Source organism: Metschnikowia bicuspidata (assembly GCF_001664035.1).
Source record: "Metschnikowia bicuspidata var. bicuspidata NRRL YB-4993 chromosome Unknown METBIscaffold_1, whole genome shotgun sequence".
Classification (NCBI taxonomy): Eukaryota; Fungi; Ascomycota; class Pichiomycetes; order Serinales; family Metschnikowiaceae; genus Metschnikowia; species Metschnikowia bicuspidata.
In genome coordinates, this window is record NW_017387731.1 from 1,421,174 (window position 1) to 1,441,194 (window position 20,021).

Sequence of the window (20,021 nt, forward strand, 5' to 3'; positions counted from 1 at the left end):
CAACAGTGTCAGTCAAAGATCCAGTGGCAGTGGAAGTCGTTCTGGTCTTTCCTGGACAACGAGAGGTGACGGTAGTCGTGTGCTTACCCACAGTAGTCTTTGGCACATCCACAACAACAGTGTCAGTCAAGGAACCAGTCACAGTAGAAGTCGTAGCATAGTTCTCAGTCCAAGTGCTAGTAACAGTGACAGTCTCGTGTGGAATCTCAACAATAACAGTGTCAGTCAGCTTACCAGTAGCAGTGGTAGTGGTGGCGTAGTTTTTGTTCCAGATGCTAGTCACAGTGGTTGTCACGTGAGGAACCTCGACAATAACAGTGTCAGTCAGTTTACCAATAGCAGTGGTAGTTGACTCAAAACTGTTGGTCCAAGTGCTAGTGATCGTGGTGGTCTTTTTTGGGACCTCTACCACAACAGTATCTGTCAGCTTTCCGGTCTCAGTGGTCGTGGAAGTAAAAGTCTTGGACCAAACCGAAGTCACAGTAGTGTAACATTTGCTGTTAGCGAATGTGGCCTGGAAAACCTGGGATCCAAAATCCGTAATCGTGTCTCCAGAGGGGTCAGTTACTTGCAAGTCAATACCCGTATTTCCCAGCCAGTTAAACATGACGATTTTGACCGGATAGTAAATGCCTTTGGTAAGAGTGAAAGAGGCGGTGTTAACATTAACCGCCGTGTTTCCTCCACCTCCGTATGGGCCCAAAGTATTAATATTGAAATCACCACTCACACTACCAGAAGCATCATTACAGCATGATTGACCGGAACCAAATTGCAAAGAAGCACCATTGTCTGCAGCCAATTTGAAAGAGTAAGTACCTGATTCTGCGGCTTTGTAAAAACCGCTCAATTCGAGCGTGTAGTTAGAAATGGTCGTGTCGTATCCATAAATGGTGTTGCGCAATAAGACCCTGTCAGGTTGATCCGAGTACTGGAAATTGATGCTTGTGACACCCGTTACAGTTTTCAAAAGAGTGGTCTTGTAGGTGGAGCTAAAGAAGTCTTCGTCCCAGCCTTTGTTATCTCTAAGCCCATAAGTGTAGAATCTGGCGTCAAAACCTTCAGCGCCTACCTCAGTAGGGGTGCATCCAGAAGTCGCGGAAACGACACCCACTAGAGAAGCGGCAAAGTAGAGAAATAGGTGAAGCATGCGCGCGTACTGATTAAGAAATTTCTCTTGGAGATAGCGGCAATGTTTGAATTTATAGTGGGATTCAGTGGAAATAAATTTTCCAAGTTGTTCGTAGAAAGAGTTCCGTGCCGGGATGCTCAATGTGCAAAAGCTCTCGGTAAGAGCCATGCAGTATGCATACGCCTTCTGAAATGCAAGATCCTGCTTAGGCGACCGCGGAGAGTTTGCGTCCGGTATAGACACGGATGCAAGTACATTGACGAGATTCACACATTCCAACAAAATGCCGTCCGACGCGAGCACATTCAAGAAACCACAATTCAAATTGTATATCAATCTATATTCTGATACTCTCAAAAGATCTGAACAGATTTGGGAGATCCTCTTTATTAAGTTCCTGCTGATTGAAAATAAGGCTTCCGGAATTTGATCGAAACTATAGGTGGAAGAACACAAGGCACATACTGCGGTGAGATAAACCAGAAAGCGAGCCAAATAGGGGCTCAAACTAGTTTCACCTTTGTTGTCTTTCCGCTTTGGTCAATTGTATTCGGCCATTCGTATGTATTTGTGTGCATGTTAAGTCCGGATTAGCAGCGCTAGACCTCGACTGCCCACCATAGCCGAAAAAAATACATCCCATTCCGGCCGCATATATGCACGAGGGCGTATCCAACATCGTGTATGTCAGCAGCGAGTATTCGTCCCCTTCTGGCATTGGTCAACTCGGTTTCGCACAAAAATGTCGCTATCTCCAAGTGCACTGTTCTCGTCGTAGTTGCGAGCCTGGTGACGTATACATTAATGCGTATACGAAATCTCTGTTTTGAGGGGTCTGTTTTTTCAAACGCATAAGTGTGATATCACTAACAATTGAGATTTCCTCATTTTAAAAAACCGCCGCAATGAAGGGCGAGAAGATTGTCCTCTTAACTTTTTTTTCAATTTAGCTGGCGGTAACACTCAGCTTTACAAAAGAAAGTAATTTTAAGAAGCGTTTTGTTCGCTCACTCGCGGAGGAATATTTCTACATTGTTTACGAAAGCTGGGTCCAAAAAAAGTTCGCGTTTGTATTCTTGCGTTAATCTGTCGGCAGAGTACACATTGGCGAATATTATATGCAGACTTGAATTAATTCTCTTACGTAAACACCATTGCCTCGGGTCCAGACTCGGTCTAAAAATGTTCAGCGCAAGTTAATGATGAATGGTCAACACTATATCTAAAACAGATTCTTTTTGTGGGAATGGTCACTATCGTCAATGTCGTGATTTTGCAATGATTGCCGATACATTGATTTCAGTCTGAGGCGTACATGGCCCATCGAATTGGGACATGACGATCTTTTACTGCACCAAGCATGATATCAGAATCTTGCCTTGACTTTGGGCGTGCAGTGATGAAAAAAACAGAGGCGTGTACCCTCGAGACAAAGTAAAAATTATTTCGACTAATCGGGGAAGGCCGGAATAAGTCGGTTCATTGCATCCCAAATAGTGTCTCGAGGCGTACTTTTTGCCGGTAAATACATAAGCACACACAACATTGATGGTCTTATTTGTATTGACTTTCTCGAATGCTGGATGTTATCATTTCTTGGAAATGTTCCTAGTTTGGCATATCTGAAGGTAAGTTGTCTGATGTAATGCTTAGCGTTCGATGCCTTTTTGCTTGTATGCACGCCTATTCGTATTTGTGAGTGTTTCCGCGATGGATGTTTCTGTTCCGTTTCTCGAAGGCGTAGGACTGTACGGTATCGGATAGAATATCCGAGGTTCCGCGAGACAACAGCCGCGGATGTTAGGTGAAACAATAATAACGCAGTTGGTCGCTTAATGAGTCATGAAATTATTTGAAATGAATAGTTTCTTAGTTGACTGCCGAAAAGAACAGTGCAATTGGAGGAATGTTCATCTTGTGTGCATGATGCTTTCCAGTACATACGGTGTGCATATACATGTGAAACGATTATCGAGTGGCCCATAATCTTTATTTTCAGCCCCAACATTTGAGCCGCTTTCGCAACTTGCTTTTTTTTTCTGAATTATGTATCTTGCTCTTTAGAATCCTGGATGAATGTTCGAAAAGAATGATTTTCATCACTGAAGAAGAACTTGGCAAGTCGCATGTGTACTACATCACCTTTCCAAGACTACCAATAATTGCAGAGTGTCTTTCAACGCGTGTTGGTAAGACAAGAACTCTATCCATTTGATGCATGAAACTGTATTGAATAGACGTACAAACTAAGTCCACGTATACCATATGTGCTCTCACAAATGGCGTCTCCAACAACATACCACGAATGCAATGTATTCGGGAAATGCAACACTGTTAATTTGAGAGCGGGGACTTGCATTGTTTACTCGGTTTTAACATAGAAACGAGATAGCACAGAGGTTCAAAAGGGATGTTGCTTGTTTCTTTTTCAAATTTTCAATGTCAAAGCCGCCCCGCTAAATTCCTATGTGAAAACAAATAAGCTCAGTAAATTGCTGAAAGCATCGAATGCATTTTCAAATGAAACATGCTCTTCGAGTCAATAGCGCCACTTGTTGCTATGTGGACGAATGGAGGGCACGAGAGACGTGCCGTGCATGTAGACTGTACAAACAACATGCCAAGTCCTCGCTTGGTGACGGACATCAAGAGGGGAACAAATAAAAATTCAAGAATGCAATAAAGAGCCATTCTGATGCTTGAAACATCGAGCTGTACGGGTAGAAATGGGATAGTGGGTAACTAAAAAAATTTAAGCGAGAAGACAACAAGTAGCTTTGACACTAGGGTCAATTGTTGCCATCCATCCAAGTCGAAGTGTTTGGTAGTTTCTTGCCAGTGCCAAGACTGAAAGTTTAGCCGAGAAAGCTACTTTATTTTTATTTCTTCTTTTTCTTCAGTTCTTCTTTCGGAACCTATTCAGCAGCTACGAACCCAATTCGGAAATCAATGCATACAATACGCAACTCCGCTTGATTTTACTTTTTTCTTGCTCTTTCTGCACAGACAATGTGACTTTCGTCTGTGATTTTTCGGGCAATCTATTTCTAAAGCAATAGACTAGATGAGATGAAAAGCATTGATCTAGTCAGGAAAGACTGGTGCTATGTGCGGCTATTGGTGTACTTTTTGCCAAAAATTTCAATCACCCAAATCTGTTGTGTACTGGAAAAAAACCAATTAACAATAGCACAAAAGATTAATCATGATTTAATGAGAAAGTATGAACGCGTAGTTCAAGCAAAGGGCGCATGCTAGGAACCAATGTCTTGCGCGCCTAAGGTACTGCCTGTCGAAAGATCTAACAAAGTCAGACATTCAGCAACATAATACAAGATGCAGCGGTCATTATGGATATATATGTATACATGTGCAGACGGTACCAAGGATTCCCAAACATTAAGACCAAAAAGCGTACCCAATATAAATCTCAGCGCGTTTTTTCTCACATAAGTCTATAGCATCACAGCCAAGTCTACAACTCCTCTACGGATAGGTCTTTCTTGATCATAAAGGGCTTTCCCCTCCACTCGATTTCATGGCCCACCATTGCGGCGAGCCATATGGGCAAAGCAAGTAACTCCCTCATGATCCAAATTTTGAGCCATTGCCATTTGGACCGCAAAGACGGGTCAATGCCCCGTAACCACAGAGGCCCGTGAAGAGTGGCAGTGATATTTTGAGCCCAGATATGATACTGTGTGTAGTCACAAACGAACCAACACGCCATATGAAAAGCAAAAAATTCGAGGCTAAACAAACGTCCCCAAAAGAGCTTTGAAAGGGCGTATGTGCCCATAAGGCCACAAACAAGTGACTCGGTTGTGGGTTCAACGAGCGTGGCGGCGAGCACCATATACTTACGCACCCGAAGCCAACGCACCCTCCGGTTACAGTACTCGCGCACAGATGACGCCGGGTTCTGCGCCGCTAGCGGCTGAATGACTATGTCGCCCGTAAGCGCCGTTCTGCCCGCGCAGAACTCCCAGAGAGCAATGGCAATCATGTTGTCCTCGCCAATGTACTTGGCAAAAAACTCCATGGCGTGGCCAGGACCTTTGCGCGAAACCTGGCGAGCATCCAGCACCACATGAGGGTCACAGAAGAACGGAGAGTGCCGGAGCGGTATCTGCAGCACAGCAAAGTCCAAGTCCGAGCGACGATACAAGTTGGATTTGCCGTTGACACAGGGCGCGATAGACAAGTTGTTCAAGCTTACGTAGAACTTCAGGTGCGAGGTGAAGAGGAACATCTCGTCCAAGAGGCTGCCCGTGCCCATGGGTTTGCGCCCAAGAGCCAAGGCGAGCGGCACGTGGTGCACCAATTTGACCCGGCGCCCCGTTTTCCCGAGGCGCGTGCCGCAGTTGGTATTGTGGGCCATGGCGGCGGCAGAATTCGCCAAGAGATGCTGCGAGGCCCACACGTTCAGGTCCATGATCCACACTAGGTCGTGCGCCGCGGCGAGGAAGCCCTTGGCCAAGTTGTTGACCTTGGGATTGGGGCCGAAGTGGTCGCCGTCGGGCGCCAGCACCAAGATCTGTGCGTCGATGTGTGGGTACTTGGCCAACAAGCCTTGCAACACGGGAATGGCCGGGTCGTGCGCGTCCGCCACGCAAAAAATGATCTGGAGCTTGTTTGCGGGGTAGCTCTGTAGAAACGACAGCTCGAGACACGATGTGAGCTCTGGATCGAGGCCCTTTACGGGACGTATAATCGTCACGGGCTCAAGCACTGCACTAGCCGCGGCAGCTTCTGGGTCCTGCAATATGGGGTCACATGAGTCGGGGTCACATGATGCGGAACCATGCAATTCAGGGCCATGCGCCTGCGGAAGTGGCGGGTCGGGCGGCGCGTCGAAATTTGCGTAGATGCTGTAAAAACCACAAAGCGCGGCCGTGAGCATAACCGCGTACCATAGTAAGAATATATAGGCGAGCACCACGGCGAACATGGTTGGCACGATCTCTTGTGTGCTTAGATGATCATCAAGAGATGCTGGGGTATATGGGAGCAAAACGCCTCAGGATCAATGGCAGAGATTGTTTGTGATACGCGTCCCTTGAATCGCCTCGAAAAGAAGAGTGGTTGATCCAGACCCATGCCGCTGTTCCTTGGTGTACTTTTTTTTTTTCGCGCGCGCAGGCTGTAGGGTGTTCATTACTAGGGTGTTCATTACTATGGTGTTCATTACTAGGGTGTTTATTACTAGGGTGTGTTCTGAAATCTTCGGGTCCATTTTGTTCCTTCGGGATCCACGGACTCTTTGGACGTCTTCATGTTTGATGATTTAAAAGTTTTTACCCTCGCAGAAGTGGATTGCCACATGAGGCATACGCTTAAGGTTCGCTGTAAGTATTTGGCACCATATGTGTAGGATTTGACAGTGGTCGATGCGCGTGGCTCACCACCAGTTTTCGGTAATTTTGGGATCTTGCATACTGTGTCACGTGTGGGCTGACAAAAGCCAGTCTCTGGAATTTTCAATGTTCTCCCCTCTATGAAGCTATTGATTGCTGAAACAGAAAGCACGGCTCAATGGAGACATTGTGCTTCCTGGACCACAAACGGAAAACATCAGTAAAGTTACTTGGATGGGAATCATGGGTGAACACATTATTTGGCTCAGGAATCGGTCGATGATGGTCTGTTCCAGTGTGCTGGAGCCCACGACAACATGCAAAGCCAGAGTCATGAAAAAGTCCATATCCTGGCTCAAAAGCTATCATTTGAGCTTTATTGCTGTAGAAATTTTCAATTCGGAGACTTCTGGATTTTTGGGAATGATAACAACTATTTCAGTTCGAGCTCACGTCTGGCTATTTTTCTAAAAATTAGCAAGCAATGACTAAACCTACGGAAAATATGAACCGCAAGAAAATATTCTGGTCGAAAATACAAATGACCGCTTTACTTTTGGAATACAAAGACTTGATCAGGCTTTCTCTCAGCTATTTAAAAAAGCAAAAAGCCCCGGAAATCAAGAATCATATCGTTTTCCTACACATATAGTGGTACATAGGGGTACGGCCGCGTGACTTGAAGTGATTCTCCAGTGGCAAACGAACTTGATCCTTGGGGGTTTCTAACTACTCAGGTAGTGGTAGTACACGGTTTGAAATACTGGGGCTGGCTTAATAGCTCATAGGATCAAACTTGCGTATGCTTTAAAGGCCCATTTTCCCAAGAAAGCATGGATTTGTACATTTTGGTACAGGCAGCCTTGTCCACCCTTTGGAACCGCTCACATCGTTCTCGATCTTCTTGGACCATGGAATATCAGTTCTTCCCGAATCTTCTAGTCCTGATTTCAAGAGTAGTGTTCGTCCTTCCAGTGGCACTATTAAATTGAGCATATTCAAGTATTTTCCGCTATAAGTGGAGTCGCACGAAGTAAAATATAAGTCGCTGAAATCCTGATAATATCTGTGTATCTTTGAATATTTCTGTATTCAGTAATTGTGCTTAGTTATTCAGATAAATATATAGAAACAACCACCGTTTGTATAGTGCTTCCAACCAAAGTGATCGGATAATTTTGTTTTGTATTGACTATTGATCGTCGGTCCGGCCTGTAGTGACACAATTCAGATATCTTTAATTGCACTGAGCTATATGTAGTTGCGGGTTTGAGTGAATTTTAAAGATGTCTATATTATCCGTGATATTTATGAGCGCATGCCAAATAAACACCTCACTCTTCTCATATTGTGCTAGAAGTATGACAGAGTGGCACCCATTCATATGACTTTGAGAAGAGAGTTTTCGCTGAGCGAGAATTCAAACCAGAGCAAAGATTACCTGATCGAGAATCAAAGCCAAAAAAAACGCAAGCGTTATATTGAAGTTTGGATATCCCAAATATCAGGGTCGAAATAAAACGGCGTTGTCTGAAGCCGTTCACGTACGACTCGAAACATCAAAAAATAGAGAAGTCTTTGTCACCAAACTTTAAAACCGAAGAGCACTATCTAATCTGACTGAATCCGAGAGAAGTTTATAAGAATACGAAGGTACCCCAAAAACAGATAATACAATGTCTACTGCAAAATATTAGGGAGGAAAAAAAGCGCGTATAGCTAAAAAAAGCGTGAAGCTAAAAAATGCGTTAATTTGTTATTTTATTGTCATTTTTTTCAGCATGTTTCTACAGCTTTTTAAGTCGCACGTAGGATTTGCGTCAATCAGCTGCAATGGCTCGCATGTGTCTCGATGACTTGACTCAATCGGCGTTTGCAAGCAGTACATGTAGTTCTTTCAAGTATATATTTGAACAGCGTAAGATTTTTCACTTGGTTCGGTATCTAATTCAGTGCGCAATGTCTCAGCTTTATCGCTGCTCGTGATAGCCACGAGTGCAAATGAAATATTTGTCATGGATTTTGCCATGGTTGCAGATGCGTTATTTTTCCGGCCGTTCCAGTGATCATAACACCTTTCGGCCGGTAACCAGATGTGTTAAAAAGCTCACACCACGTATACAGATCCCACAGTCTCATGCACCACCTTACGGCAAAACACCTTCTCACAAGAAAACAAGGAAACAACATTCAAGTACAAGAAGCCCCATCATTTCTACTTTTCTACGGGCCACGTGGAGCTTCATTAGTCAAAATGGTTGAACGCGTGGACAATCGCCCATTACTGAAAGCCCTGGGCGTCTTTTGGATGTGTCGCGGATAACTACTCGATGTAGCCTCAAAGGACCACGAAAAACCCGCCCTTGTAAAAAAAAAAGAGTTTTGTGCCGGCCATGACTAATTCTTTGTCAAGACTTAGTAATCGGCTCCACCTCCGCGCACCGCATGCAGGTTCGTATTTCTGCGGGCTGACAGAAACAAGAGCCGTGCTCCGAGAGATGCGCAGGGTCATTGATCTCCTACTATATAAGTGTGCTCCAACGGCCAGTCTTCTCCAACACTCACCTATTTACCTTCAAGACAAGCAGTACACTTCTGGAAATGCCCAAAATCGTTATAATTGGCGGCTCGTTCGCCGGGCTCAATGCGCTCGCCACCATCTTCAAAACAGCCGGATCTACAAGCATCGATGCCACGCTTGTGGCCCCTAATTCTCACGCCTATTTCAATGTGGCGTCGCCCCGTTTGCTCTCTGAGCCAGATAAGTTTTCAGAGACTACTGTGCCTGTTTCGGAGGCCGTGCAGAAGCACTCACGTGGAAAAGCCACGTTTTTACGTGGTCTGGCCACGGCTGTGGACTTCGATAAGCGCGAGGTTTCGGTCCAGTTGATGGCCGGCGGACACAAAACGCTCCCATACGACATTCTCGTGGTGGCCTCCGGCACAGAGGCCAAGTGGGCGGGGTACAAAGTGAACACGAATCATGAGGACGCACACAAAGCCATCGTGGCTGCAAACAAGGCCCTCAAAAACGCTCTGTCCGTGGCCGTGGTGGGCGGGGGCCCCACCGGGACGGAAGTTGCAGGCGAAATTGCGCACGTGTTCAAAAAGGCAAAGGTCACGCTCTACACCGGCGGCCTGGGGCCGTTGGCCGGTGCTGCGGCCAAGCTTTCTGGGAAGGCCCTGAAAAAGCTCGGAGCCTTGGGCGTCGAGCTTGTGAATGGCGTGCAGGTGCAGTCCGTCTCGGGGACAGCGGGGGGCAAGTCTACAGTGGCGCTAGCCAACGGCCAGTCACGTGAGCACGACCTTGTTTTGGAGTCGTACATTGTGCGGCCATACTCGGAATTTCTCCCCTCGGCCGTCAAAGATGGCAAGGGCTATGTGGTGACCGACGACCACTTGCTTGTCAAGGGCCAGCGCAGCGTGGTAGCTTTGGGAGATATCGTTTCGGGAAGCTCGAAAAGTCTCGTGGATCTCAAGATGCGCCAGGCCGGGCTTTTCCGGGCCACGATCCAGAACTTGCTCCGGGACGTGCAGAACCCGGAGTTTTTGCCTGGCGCCAAGACTGCAAAAGAAGGGCTGGAGTATCAGCCGGTGACACATACTATGATGGTGCCCATTTCGCGTGATGGTGGAGTGGGCATGGTGTTCGGCATCTCGCTTCCGAACTTTGCGGTGCACTACGGTAAGGCCAAGACGTTCATGCTTGAGAAGGCTCGCTCGGAGTTCGTGTGATTATTTTTGGATAGGTTGCGGTTGCGTGGAGTTGTGCGGTGTGTTTAGAGAGGATGGGCTGGGGCTTGGTTTGCGTGGGTTCCAGATGGTATAGGATATGGCGGTGGTGCTTATAATTTTGCCAGCGTCCTCAGCGTCTTTTGTAAGAGTTTATTGCTTTGCACTGCCTTTTGTTGTGGGCTGGTCTGTATAAAGCTTTACTGGCCTGTGCTACGTTGTATATCTCTTGTTAGTTGAGCTGAGAGTAACGAATATACAGCAAGTTGGCATCACGTCATATATATCAGTTACGTCATGTATGCTCAATTAAGACAGACTTTAGGCATCACTCACATGTGGTTTTTCCATGTACGAGACATTGACGAGTGTGCAAACAAAAGCCTTACATCTCTTGGAATGACCATCTGCATCTTCTTGTGCAATTGAAATTTCCGATTATCTTTGAAAAGGATTTCAACACACTTCTGCGTCATGATCCTCGGACATAGTCGAGGAAAAGCCGGGTCTAGGAAGTAGGTGTTCATCCATGCTACTATTTTGATTTTGACAATTCACAGGCATGGTTCTGACTTGGATTTTGCTCTTGATTACTGCGGGACTTCCATCACATGCTTGAAGATTCAGGCACCAGTGCCTTACCATTGTCCGTGACTCCGTTTTTGAAGAGAACTGCTGCGACAAAAATGGTGCTGTTTCTGGTGGGGAAAAACCACGCAATGCCACTGATGAAAGGTAATTACATACAACCCATGGGGTTGTCAAAATTGTTCAGAAGCTTCGAAGAACGGGGTCAACCAGAGTTTGATTCGAGGACATACGACTTATCATGGACCACATAAGACATATTCAGATAGCCAGATCAAAGAACACCGATGCTTTATTCTAGAGATTAGCACAAATATGACTTTTCTCCGGAGCGAGAAGAAGCGAAGACCAAAAATGGGGCTGCCCTCGTCTAAATTACTCTCACGGTCATACAGAAGTTGTATTAAGCTGACCCCAAGCTCAAACAACAGCTGAGGTCTCGATTCAATAGTCCGAACTTCACTATACAGCTGAATAGCCAGAACCACTGTGGACTTTGACTTTCACAAGGAAATCATAGGCATGCGCATCTCATGTCAGCTTTGAAGAGTCACCCAAAAAGCACATATCCACAATTCTACGGCCGTCCAGAATCTTGGCTATGCAAGTGTTATACTATAAGTACTGTTTGTACATTTTAGGCGAGCATGAGTCGCTACTATACTTTAATTACGGAGAAGCAGTTGTTGAAAAAGAGCGTTATCTTGACCTCATTAATTGGGGTATGGCACAGAGAAAATCATATTAAGTGGCCAGGGAGAGCAGAAGCACATGACAGGAATATTGATAATCCTCAGGATTGAAGCCCCCATCGACTTCGGTTGATAAAAGCTACTCAGGTGGGCAGTTCGATGACGGCGCCTCACGTGATCTTGCCGTGGGAACCCAGCTTATTATCCCACAGCCCATTTTCCCAAAGCAACAAGATATGATTTTTCGCCAATACACCATGTGCCACCTCTAGCCAGCTACACACTGTTCGTGGCAACCCCGAAATGGCAGCGCGAGGCACAACCTGCTCATTCTGAACAGGCACATTATCGCCCGACGATCAGGCGATTCTGATTTGATGGTACGGATTCTACTGACCATCAAAAGCTTCTGTTCTGTTTCCACGCAGTACAGCCCTATATACTCAGGATGTACACTGACGATACCATGCATATAATCCCGCCGCCCTGATGCTGAACAGCCATGTGCCAATAGGCTTCTCGCACCGTGTATTAATTGTTCGCAATATTTCTTAGCTCTCCTGTATTACAGTGCCCGGCACTTTCAACATATGTGGCCAAGTAGAAAACGGCCACTCTACTTCCAATTGTGCAGGAGCTATCTTATCTGCGCCGAAATGCCAAGAGCTTTTTTTACGGGCCAACGCTAATATGGGACGTGGGCCTTCCAGACTGCCCTGGGCCTATCTCGAGATACGAGCACCCGCACGTGACCAGCCTGGCGCCTCCACAACGATCCTCGGCAGAAGGGAGGAGAATGCCCACGCAAGGGAGATGCAAACCAACGGGCGCCGGACGCAATAAACAAAGGGCTCAGAAAACGCAGATAACTGGGAATCAAAAAAAACCCCGAATCCCACAGAATTCCGAATCGTGCCAAAATCCCGATCTGCAAAAGTCCGATATTCTAGACGTCCGAGCAATTCGGCCAAGTCCGAAAAAAAAAAGTGCCGAGGTCCGGGCCGCGCATCCGGCCCCCACATTTCGCGCAATGGCCCCGGACTTCATAGGCTGGACGTTTCCCCCACACTCTTATATAAGAGCGTTCTGGCACCCCCAGATTTTTGCAGCACTTTTTTCTCAAGCGTGGATTCTCAACCAGATATACGTTTTTTTTTTAGGTTCGCACTTCTAGGTTTTGGTTCCCGAATTCTCAGAACACAGAATTCCTGAATTCGTCCCAGACTGCCCGACGACCCTTTTCGAGCCCTTCCATTTTTTGGTTTTCGATCGTCCGAATCCCGAATCCGTGAATTGTCTTGATCCCGAATCCGTGGAAGCACCCAATTCCCGGACCCTCTCTAGCCGTCTTGTATTTATTGGCTCGCGACTTTCCCAATGCTCAAGTCTGTGGCCAGAATGACCAGAACATTTTCTTCCTCAGCCGCCAGGGGCGACTTGTTCAAATATCAGGGCGCGCTCCCCCACTTGCCCGTGCCCCCACTCGCAGACACGTGCGCGAAGTACATCAAAACAGTGGAGCCGTACCTCAGTGAATCCCAGCTTGTGTCCACAAAAGCCGTGGTGGCCGAGTTCGCCCGGCCGGGCGGCAAGGGCGAAGCGTTGCAGCAGCGGCTCGAGGCGTTTGCCGCCGGCAAAGACAATTGGTTGGCCGAGTTCTGGGACGACTACGCGTACATGTCGTACCGGGACCCCGTGGTGCCCTACGTGTCGTACTTCTTCAGCCACAAGGACGTGAACAACCCCCTCGGCAAGAACCAGTTGTACAAGGCCAGCTTGCTCGCGTACTACACCACGCAGTTCTTGCTCGACGTGGAGACCGAGACATTGGACCCCGAGGTCATCAAGGGCAACCCTTACTGCATGAACGCGTTCCGCTTCATGTTCAACAACTCGCGTGTGCCGGCCGCAGGCAGCGACATCACCAAGACATACAGCGGCAAGGACCACCGCTACTTTGTCGTGGCCTTGAACAACAACTTCTACAAGGTGTTTCACCACGGCGCGGATGGCCAGCCCTTGTCCAAGGCCGCCATCTACCACCAGTTGCTCCACTTGACCACGGCCGTCAACCCACGTGTTCCTCGTGGCGAGGGCGTGGGCGCGCTCACGTCTTTGAACAGGGACGAGTATTTGTCCGCGTACGAGCACCTCGTCAAGTCGCCTGTCAACGCCGCGTCGCTCGAGTCGATCTTCGCGTCCTCGTTTGTCATTTGCCTTGACGACAACTACCCGGTCACCATTGAGGAAAAGTCGCGCAACTGCTGGCACGGCGACGGCCAGAACCGCTGGTTCGACAAGCCGCTCGAGTTCTTCGTGTCGAAAAACGGCAACTCGGGCTTCTTGGGCGAGCACTCCCGCATGGACGCCACGCCCACCGTGCAGTTGAACAACCGTATTTTGCAGCAGATCGCCGCGGAGGACCCTGCGTCGTTTGTCGCCGAGATCACCGCCCTGGGCGCTGCTCCAGCAGAGGCCGTGCCCCAGGGGCCCTCGTTGTTGCCCTTCGACCTTTCCATGCAGGCCAAAACCGACATCAAGAACGCCAAGGAGAAGTTCAACGCCACTATTGCTGCGCTTGACCATGAAGTCTTCCAGTACTACGGGTACGGCAAGAACTTGATCAAGCAGTTCAAGGTCTCGCCTGACGCATATGTGCAGATGTTGATGCAATTGGCTTACTACAAGTTGACGGGCGTGGTGCGCCCAACGTACGAGTCTGCCGCCACGAGAAAGTACTTAAAGGGCCGGACTGAGACTGGGCGTGTTGTGTCGAACGAGTCAAAGGCCTTTGTCGAGACTTTCACGAACGACCTGGTTCTGAACGAGGCCAAGATTGCTGCCTTCAATGCCGCTTGCAAGCAGCACGTGAAGTATTTGGGCGAGGCTGCAGACGGAAAAGGCGTTGATCGCCATCTTTTCGGCTTGCTGCAGATGTTGAGCGAGGGTGAGGACGTGCCGGAGATTTTCAAGGATCCCGTGTTCAAGCACTCTTCTACATGGTATGTCTCTACGTCGCAGGTGCCCTCCGAGCACTTCCAGAGCTGGGGCTGGTCACAGGTTATTGACGAGGGTTTCGGCTTGGCGTACTTGGTCAACTCCGAATGGTTGCACGTGAACATTTCCAGCAAGAAGGGCTACGGCTTGAACTCCGCCCACTTGAAGTACTACTTGGTGGAAGCTGCCAATGAAATGAAGCAGGTGTTGTCGACGCAGCTCGCACCAAAGGCCAAGCTCTAGACATGCTCACACCTATGCCTCTTCTACATGAAGGGAAATGAGACGCAGTAGCCGTCTTCCAGGTCCTGAAGTTTATACAGAGGCTGCGCCAACATGTCGTGCAATATATTACCCATAGATAAAAAAGTAGATTGACGAATAAGAAAACATCAACGACAATACTTTCAAGAAGTCCACATCAGCTTCAGCCAGAATTGAGTCTCGACTGGTCTACGTCTCTAGGCATTGCTCCGAGGATGCACGGGTGTTTTCCCATTGCCTCACTTACCCCATAAACCACCATTGTCCGGAAAATCGTGGATTCCCCAATTGTCTTCAACTTCCCTATTCTAGTCATCTTGTGGCCTCCAGAATAACTAAAGATCAACTTCTGTTTTCTGATACTCTCTCCAGTTGTAGTAGCCAAGTGGTCCGACCTGTATCTTTAGCTAATATAGTATTGCCCCACATTCAGGGTAGATATTTCTTTGGAAACTTTTCCAAATGTCCAGCTCGATCAGCTACCTCACGGTATACAATGCTCATAATGGAGTAGCAGCCAAAATCCCGAAGCCCGTGCGGTTTTCGTCATTGCAGAAACTCAAAAACTATCTCCGGGAGAGCTTTACAGATGACATAATCGGCTCTACAGATAACGTGTTTTTGCTCACCCCGTTTGGAATCAAGCTTGACTTTGCCATGATCAATGAAATGCCAGAGTTGTATCTATATGACCGCCGTCTTTTCCAAAAAGTCGCCGAGAGAGCGTTGCTTGTGCGGTATCTAGACCAGGCTAACAACCCGCCTATTGCTTCTCTAAAACCGGAGCCCCTTTCGCTTTTTGGCGCCCCATCTGGCCCGGCGTCGCCACAGAACATAAAAGAGCTCTTGACGAGCCTCAAAACATACGAGAAATGGACCGATCACGTGGCCTTGAATCTCCGGCATATCAGCGACAGAATCGACGTGATTATCCGTCAGATCAACGTTGTTTTCAAGGCGTTGAACGTCATATTGCTGTTTGCATCGAACTTCGTGGGCTCGGCCGAAAAGTCCTTCAAGTCGCAGTTCAACCACGTCAAAATGCTAGCCATGAAGTCGCTCAATAAGTCGTGGAAATCGTATGCCGCCTCTCTTGAGGAGTTCCCGCCTTTCAGACTTAAAGACGGCTCCGTGTTCCGCCTTGCCGACTACGTAGACCACAATTCGTTCTCTGAGGCTGCCAGATATGTCTCTGAACATTTGCCTGGAGTGGTTCTGCAATTTAATGACTTGTCTCTGACGGTCAACAAGATGAATGAAGAGAAATTGAGAGTGGACAAGTTCATCGAAACACACCGGCGGGAGTCCATGACAACGTTTGAGAATTTCGACGCGGAAAGACAGTCTCTCAACCTGCAAGTCGAATCTCTCGTGGCAGAAATTGCTGCGGATATGCGGACATTGGACACTGCTCCTTCGGATGAGCTCCAGAAGCATAACACAAAGCACACTGCCATCACCCAGCAGCTCTATGAAAAGGCTGTTTCCCTGTACAAATTCCTACAGTCGTTTGATGCTTTTTTGGCGCGGTTGGTATTGGCATGTCCGGAAGTATTTGAAAACGTTGCTACGCAACAAATGAAATGCGTGGAGGTGAAGCTCGCCGTAAAGAACATGTTATCTTCTGCATGCCAGACGGAAATCCAGCCTGGCGCACGGAATGTGTTTGCCAAAATCAGGGAGCATGAGAGCTTGCTTTCGACATGCGTGGATCTTCCCCTCTTGTTTGGCGTTGTGTTGATCGAAAAGAGAAGGCAGTTCGAGTGGCACGACTTCTACTCCAAGGGCATCATTGCCAACGTGTCAGAGCAGCTTGCCGTGATCATCGAAGACGAGAAAATCTACCAGAAACTCTGGATCAAGGAGTTTGGGTCACTCATCAAACTCTTCAACCTGAATACAGATATGCACGTGCGCGTGCCAGCCATCGACGTTACTTTGGTCAATTCTGGCTTGTTTCTGTCGGAAAACTCGGTGCTCCACTGGCTTGGCGACAGCCGGGTAGAAAGAGCAGATGTATTGAACTACATCGAAAGTGTGCGGCATCATCGCTTCGTTAACAATGACCGTTTTGCAGCTTTGTTGGAGAAGAACTTCAGGGGGTTGGTGATGTGCACGGAAAAGCTCAAGGCCGTGACAAAAGCCGTGGTGTCCTTGCGATCCCACGCCATGCTGCGTTCAGACGTCAGTCTGCAGCTGCAGCTGCGTGTCCAGGAGAACGGTCTAGGCGTCGAAGAAGACGAGGACCTCAAGTTGATCAAAGGGCTCAAATCGCGCGTCAAAAAACTAGAGGATCTTCTCCATCAGCAGCAGTTTAAGAACTTGACAGGCTGGCCGGTGGTGAAGTCAAATGACGGGCAGCCCTCCGAAACCAAGGCAAGCTTGCTCTTGTCCAAGCCAAGAACAGACCTGGCCGTACACAACCCCATCAATCTTTTGCCAAAGACAGTCCCTCTGAGAAAGCCATCGCAAGAACTGGTGAGCGAGCTATCCAATCGCAAGTATATGGATGCCTCAACCACAATAGATAAGCATCTCGACAACATCCGGCTCCGGAGAGAGAACAGTGAATTGCGCGCGGCAGCGTCCGAGCTTGCCAGTCAAAACGGCTCTTTAAAGTCTGATCTTGAGGCGTGCCGCCAAACCTGCGAAGATTTGAAGCTGGAACATGAGGAGGTGAGGCTGGGGCTCGAAGAGCAGGTCGCTCTGACAAGGGCCGCGGCTGATGAAGAGAAATCTCGACACAAGGAAGAAACTGCATCACTCCAGAAAGCCCACGATACAGCAGTCGAGGAGTTGAAAACTCGCTTGGCCAGCCTCGAAAAAACTCTCGAATTGAAGCATTCCCAGAACTCAAGCCTCGAGTCGGAAATCGCTGTGTTGCGTGAGCGGCTCCAGCAGGAATCATCGGCAACATCCAAGGACAACGAGGCGTTGAGAGACGAGATTTCGACGTTGACTGCGAAGTTGAGCGACTTGCTGGTGATGAATGCCGAGCTTCTTTCCAACATGCAAGCCAAGGAGTCGGAGGTCAGCACGGAGCGGAGCGAAACGGAAAAAAGGACCAAGGACTTGGAATACAAGCTCGAGGAAAAAACAGAGGACTTCGAGCACTTGATGGAGATGACGCAGGGCAAGCTGCGGAGCATGGAGGAGCTTCTCACGGCCACCAACAGATGCATCCGGAGCCTTCTCGGCGGGGTGGGGGGACTTTTGGCGAGCCACGTGAAGTATTTCCATGACCTCTGTGTGATTTTGGAGTCCATGGGGCTTCTTCTAGTGCGGGAAGTGAACGGCGAGACTAAGCTCCCGGAGTTCCGGATCCGCAGGGTGAAGGGCTTGCGGTCTAAGAAGGACACCGACGGCAGCAGGCCCCACTTGGAGCGCACCCAGTCTACGGCAGTACAAGAGATCACAAAAGGATTTGAGTGGATTACGGGATTTGCCGAGCAGCAGATGCAGACCATAGAGCCGGGCGCCGGAGCAGAAGACGTTCTGGCGTCCGCCGAGGAAATCACACACGACCCCGATGCGCTCGAAGCCGAAACGCAGCAGCTCCTCCAGTTGTGTGAGACGTACGTTATGAGCAAGGGCGGGGCGGCGTCGAAGGTGTCCGAGTTCCTCGGCACCGTTGCCTTTGAGGAAAACGTGCAGCTCCAGGCCCATGAGGACGGCCGCGAGTTCTCCACAGACCGGTTCTTCCCCAACGGGATCATCAAGCGCTTCAATGACGTGGAGGGCTTTGCCAAGAGGTTGACGAAAGAGACCAAAGCCAAGAGCTCGGAGCTCGCCAAGGCCACGAAGCAGGCGAACGGCAAGGTCTCCGTGAAGAACTTCCAGGCAGGCGACTTGGTGCTTTTCTTGCCGACCCGCATCGAGCACGCCCACGACAACCGCGAGGCCGAGCCGGCCGTCACGCCATGGGCGGCTTTCAACATCGACGCGCCGCACTACTTCCTCGAGCTCGGCGACCGCGCAGACTCCATTTCCAGCGAGGAGTGGATCGTGAGCCGCATTGCCAGCATCACCGACCACGTGGTCACGGAGGCCAACGCACGGGACGCGGCGGCCAACCCGTTTGCGTTGAGCGTGGGCATCACGTGGCACATGATCCAGACCGAGTGACTCGGAGCTGCGCCCGCTGTGCCCGCTACGCCGGCACGTTGTTGAACAAGTACGACACGCTCTCGCCGTTGTGGAGGCGGCGGATGGCCTCGGCAAGCGTGGGGCTGATGTCCATCAACTCCAACTTGGAGCAGGCGGCGGCCTTGTCCGCGAGCGGAATGGAGTTGGTGCACACGATCTTGTCCAACTGCGACCGGTTCAACTTGTCCACGGCCAGGCCGGAGAAGATGCCGTGCGTGACCATGGCCACCACCTTGTTGGCGCCGTTGGCGAGCAACACGTCGGCCGCCTTGCAGAGCGTGCCGCAGGTGTCAGCAATGTCGTCGATCAAAATACAGGTCTTGTGCGACACGTCGCCCACCAACACCATCTTGGACACCTCGTTGGCCTTCTGTCTTTCCTTGTGGATCAAGGCAAACTGCACGTCGAGCATGTCGGCAATGGACGCCACGCGCTTGGCGCCGCCGGCGTCGGGCGACACGATGATCAAGTCGTCGCCGGCGTAGTGGTCGCGGATGTACCGCAAGGTCGACGGCTCCGCGTACAAGTTGTCCACGGGCACGCGGAAAAAGCCCTGGATCTGCGACGCGTGCAAGTCCATGGTGATGACGTGGTCACAGCCCGCCGTCTGCAACAAGTTGGCCACCAACTTGGCGGTGATGGGCGCCCGCGACTTGTCCTTCTTGTCCTGGCGGGCGTACATGAAGTTGGGCACGACGGCGGTGATGCGCCGAGCGCCGCCGCTTCTGCACGCGTTGATGATGAGGAGCAACTCCATCAAAAAGTCGTTGATCAGGCCGTATCCGGTCTGGATGATGTAGACGTCCTCGTCTCTCATGGACTCGCCCACGGCGACCGAGGTCTCGGTGTTCAGGTACTGGAACGCGCCCACCTTGGCGACGGGGATGGCCAAGCGCGCGGCGATGAGGTCCGCGAGCCCGCGGTGCAGATTGCCGGTGACAAGCTTGATGGAATTTGGCGAAGAGTGCATGGGTTGGTGGGCTGAAGAAAGACGGGACCGGCGCCGAAGAGCACGCCGCGGCGCACGTGCGCGCGGGTCACGTGCGCGGCCCCGGCCGGGCTAGGAAGCTGTTTATTGCGATGCACAGGCCTGCGGTCTGTGCGCTATATGCT

The 20,021-nt window shown here is 49.5% G+C and overlaps 8 protein-coding genes across 8 annotated transcripts in view; 5 read left to right on the forward strand and 3 right to left on the reverse strand.

Moving 5' to 3' along the window:
- Nucleotides 1-1,850, reverse strand: part of METBIDRAFT_9412 (uncharacterized protein) — a gene marked incomplete at both ends in the record, with an annotated part of 4,951 nt that extends 3,101 nt beyond the window's left edge. Inside the window, 2 exons of the mRNA XM_018859383.1 lie at nt 88-1,568; nt 1,651-1,850. Coding sequence (XP_018713581.1) covers nt 88-1,568; nt 1,651-1,850 — 1,681 coding nt within the window. The remainder of the gene's footprint in view (nt 1-87; nt 1,569-1,650) is intronic.
- A 2,519-nt stretch (nt 1,851-4,369) lies between these two features.
- On the reverse strand, nt 4,370-6,209 carry HSX11 (Hsx11p). Its single transcript, XM_018855450.1, has one exon. The coding sequence runs from the start codon at nt 6,081-6,083 to the stop codon at nt 4,608-4,610; it is 1,476 nt and encodes a 491-aa protein (XP_018713582.1). The 5' UTR covers nt 6,084-6,209; the 3' UTR covers nt 4,370-4,607.
- A 2,755-nt stretch (nt 6,210-8,964) lies between these two features.
- Nucleotides 8,965-10,546, forward strand: METBIDRAFT_29636 (uncharacterized protein). Its single transcript, XM_018855451.1, has one exon. It carries the CDS (start codon nt 9,091-9,093, stop codon nt 10,222-10,224), a length of 1,134 nt encoding a protein of 377 aa, XP_018713583.1. The 5' UTR covers nt 8,965-9,090; the 3' UTR covers nt 10,225-10,546.
- A 1,589-nt stretch (nt 10,547-12,135) lies between these two features.
- METBIDRAFT_99025 (uncharacterized protein) lies at nt 12,136-12,777 on the forward strand. The gene has a single exon (XM_018859483.1). It carries the CDS (start codon nt 12,298-12,300, stop codon nt 12,673-12,675), a length of 378 nt encoding a protein of 125 aa, XP_018713584.1. The 5' UTR covers nt 12,136-12,297; the 3' UTR covers nt 12,676-12,777.
- A 101-nt stretch (nt 12,778-12,878) lies between these two features.
- CAT2 (carnitine O-acetyltransferase) lies at nt 12,879-14,741 on the forward strand (the record flags this gene model as incomplete). Its single annotated transcript, XM_018858488.1, has 1 exon — nt 12,879-14,741. The coding sequence occupies one exon, from the start codon at nt 12,879-12,881 to the stop codon at nt 14,739-14,741; it is 1,863 nt and encodes a 620-aa protein (XP_018713585.1).
- A 483-nt stretch (nt 14,742-15,224) lies between these two features.
- Nucleotides 15,225-15,995, forward strand: METBIDRAFT_36203 (uncharacterized protein; the record flags this gene model as incomplete). The annotated part of the gene is made up of 1 exon (XM_018856706.1): nt 15,225-15,995. A coding segment is annotated over one exon (771 nt), but the record flags the coding sequence as incomplete, so codon positions are not given.
- An 18-nt stretch (nt 15,996-16,013) lies between these two features.
- METBIDRAFT_37604 (uncharacterized protein) lies at nt 16,014-18,887 on the forward strand (the record flags this gene model as incomplete). The annotated part of the gene is made up of 3 exons (XM_018856896.1): nt 16,014-16,133; nt 16,188-17,639; nt 17,685-18,887. 3 exons carry the CDS (start codon nt 16,014-16,016, stop codon nt 18,885-18,887), a joined length of 2,775 nt encoding a protein of 924 aa, XP_018713587.1.
- A 25-nt stretch (nt 18,888-18,912) lies between these two features.
- On the reverse strand, nt 18,913-19,878 carry METBIDRAFT_76193 (ribose phosphate diphosphokinase subunit; the record flags this gene model as incomplete). The annotated part of the gene is made up of 1 exon (XM_018858489.1): nt 18,913-19,878. One exon carries the CDS (start codon nt 19,876-19,878, stop codon nt 18,913-18,915), a length of 966 nt encoding a protein of 321 aa, XP_018713588.1.
- Between the last annotated feature and the right edge of the window lie 143 nt (nt 19,879-20,021).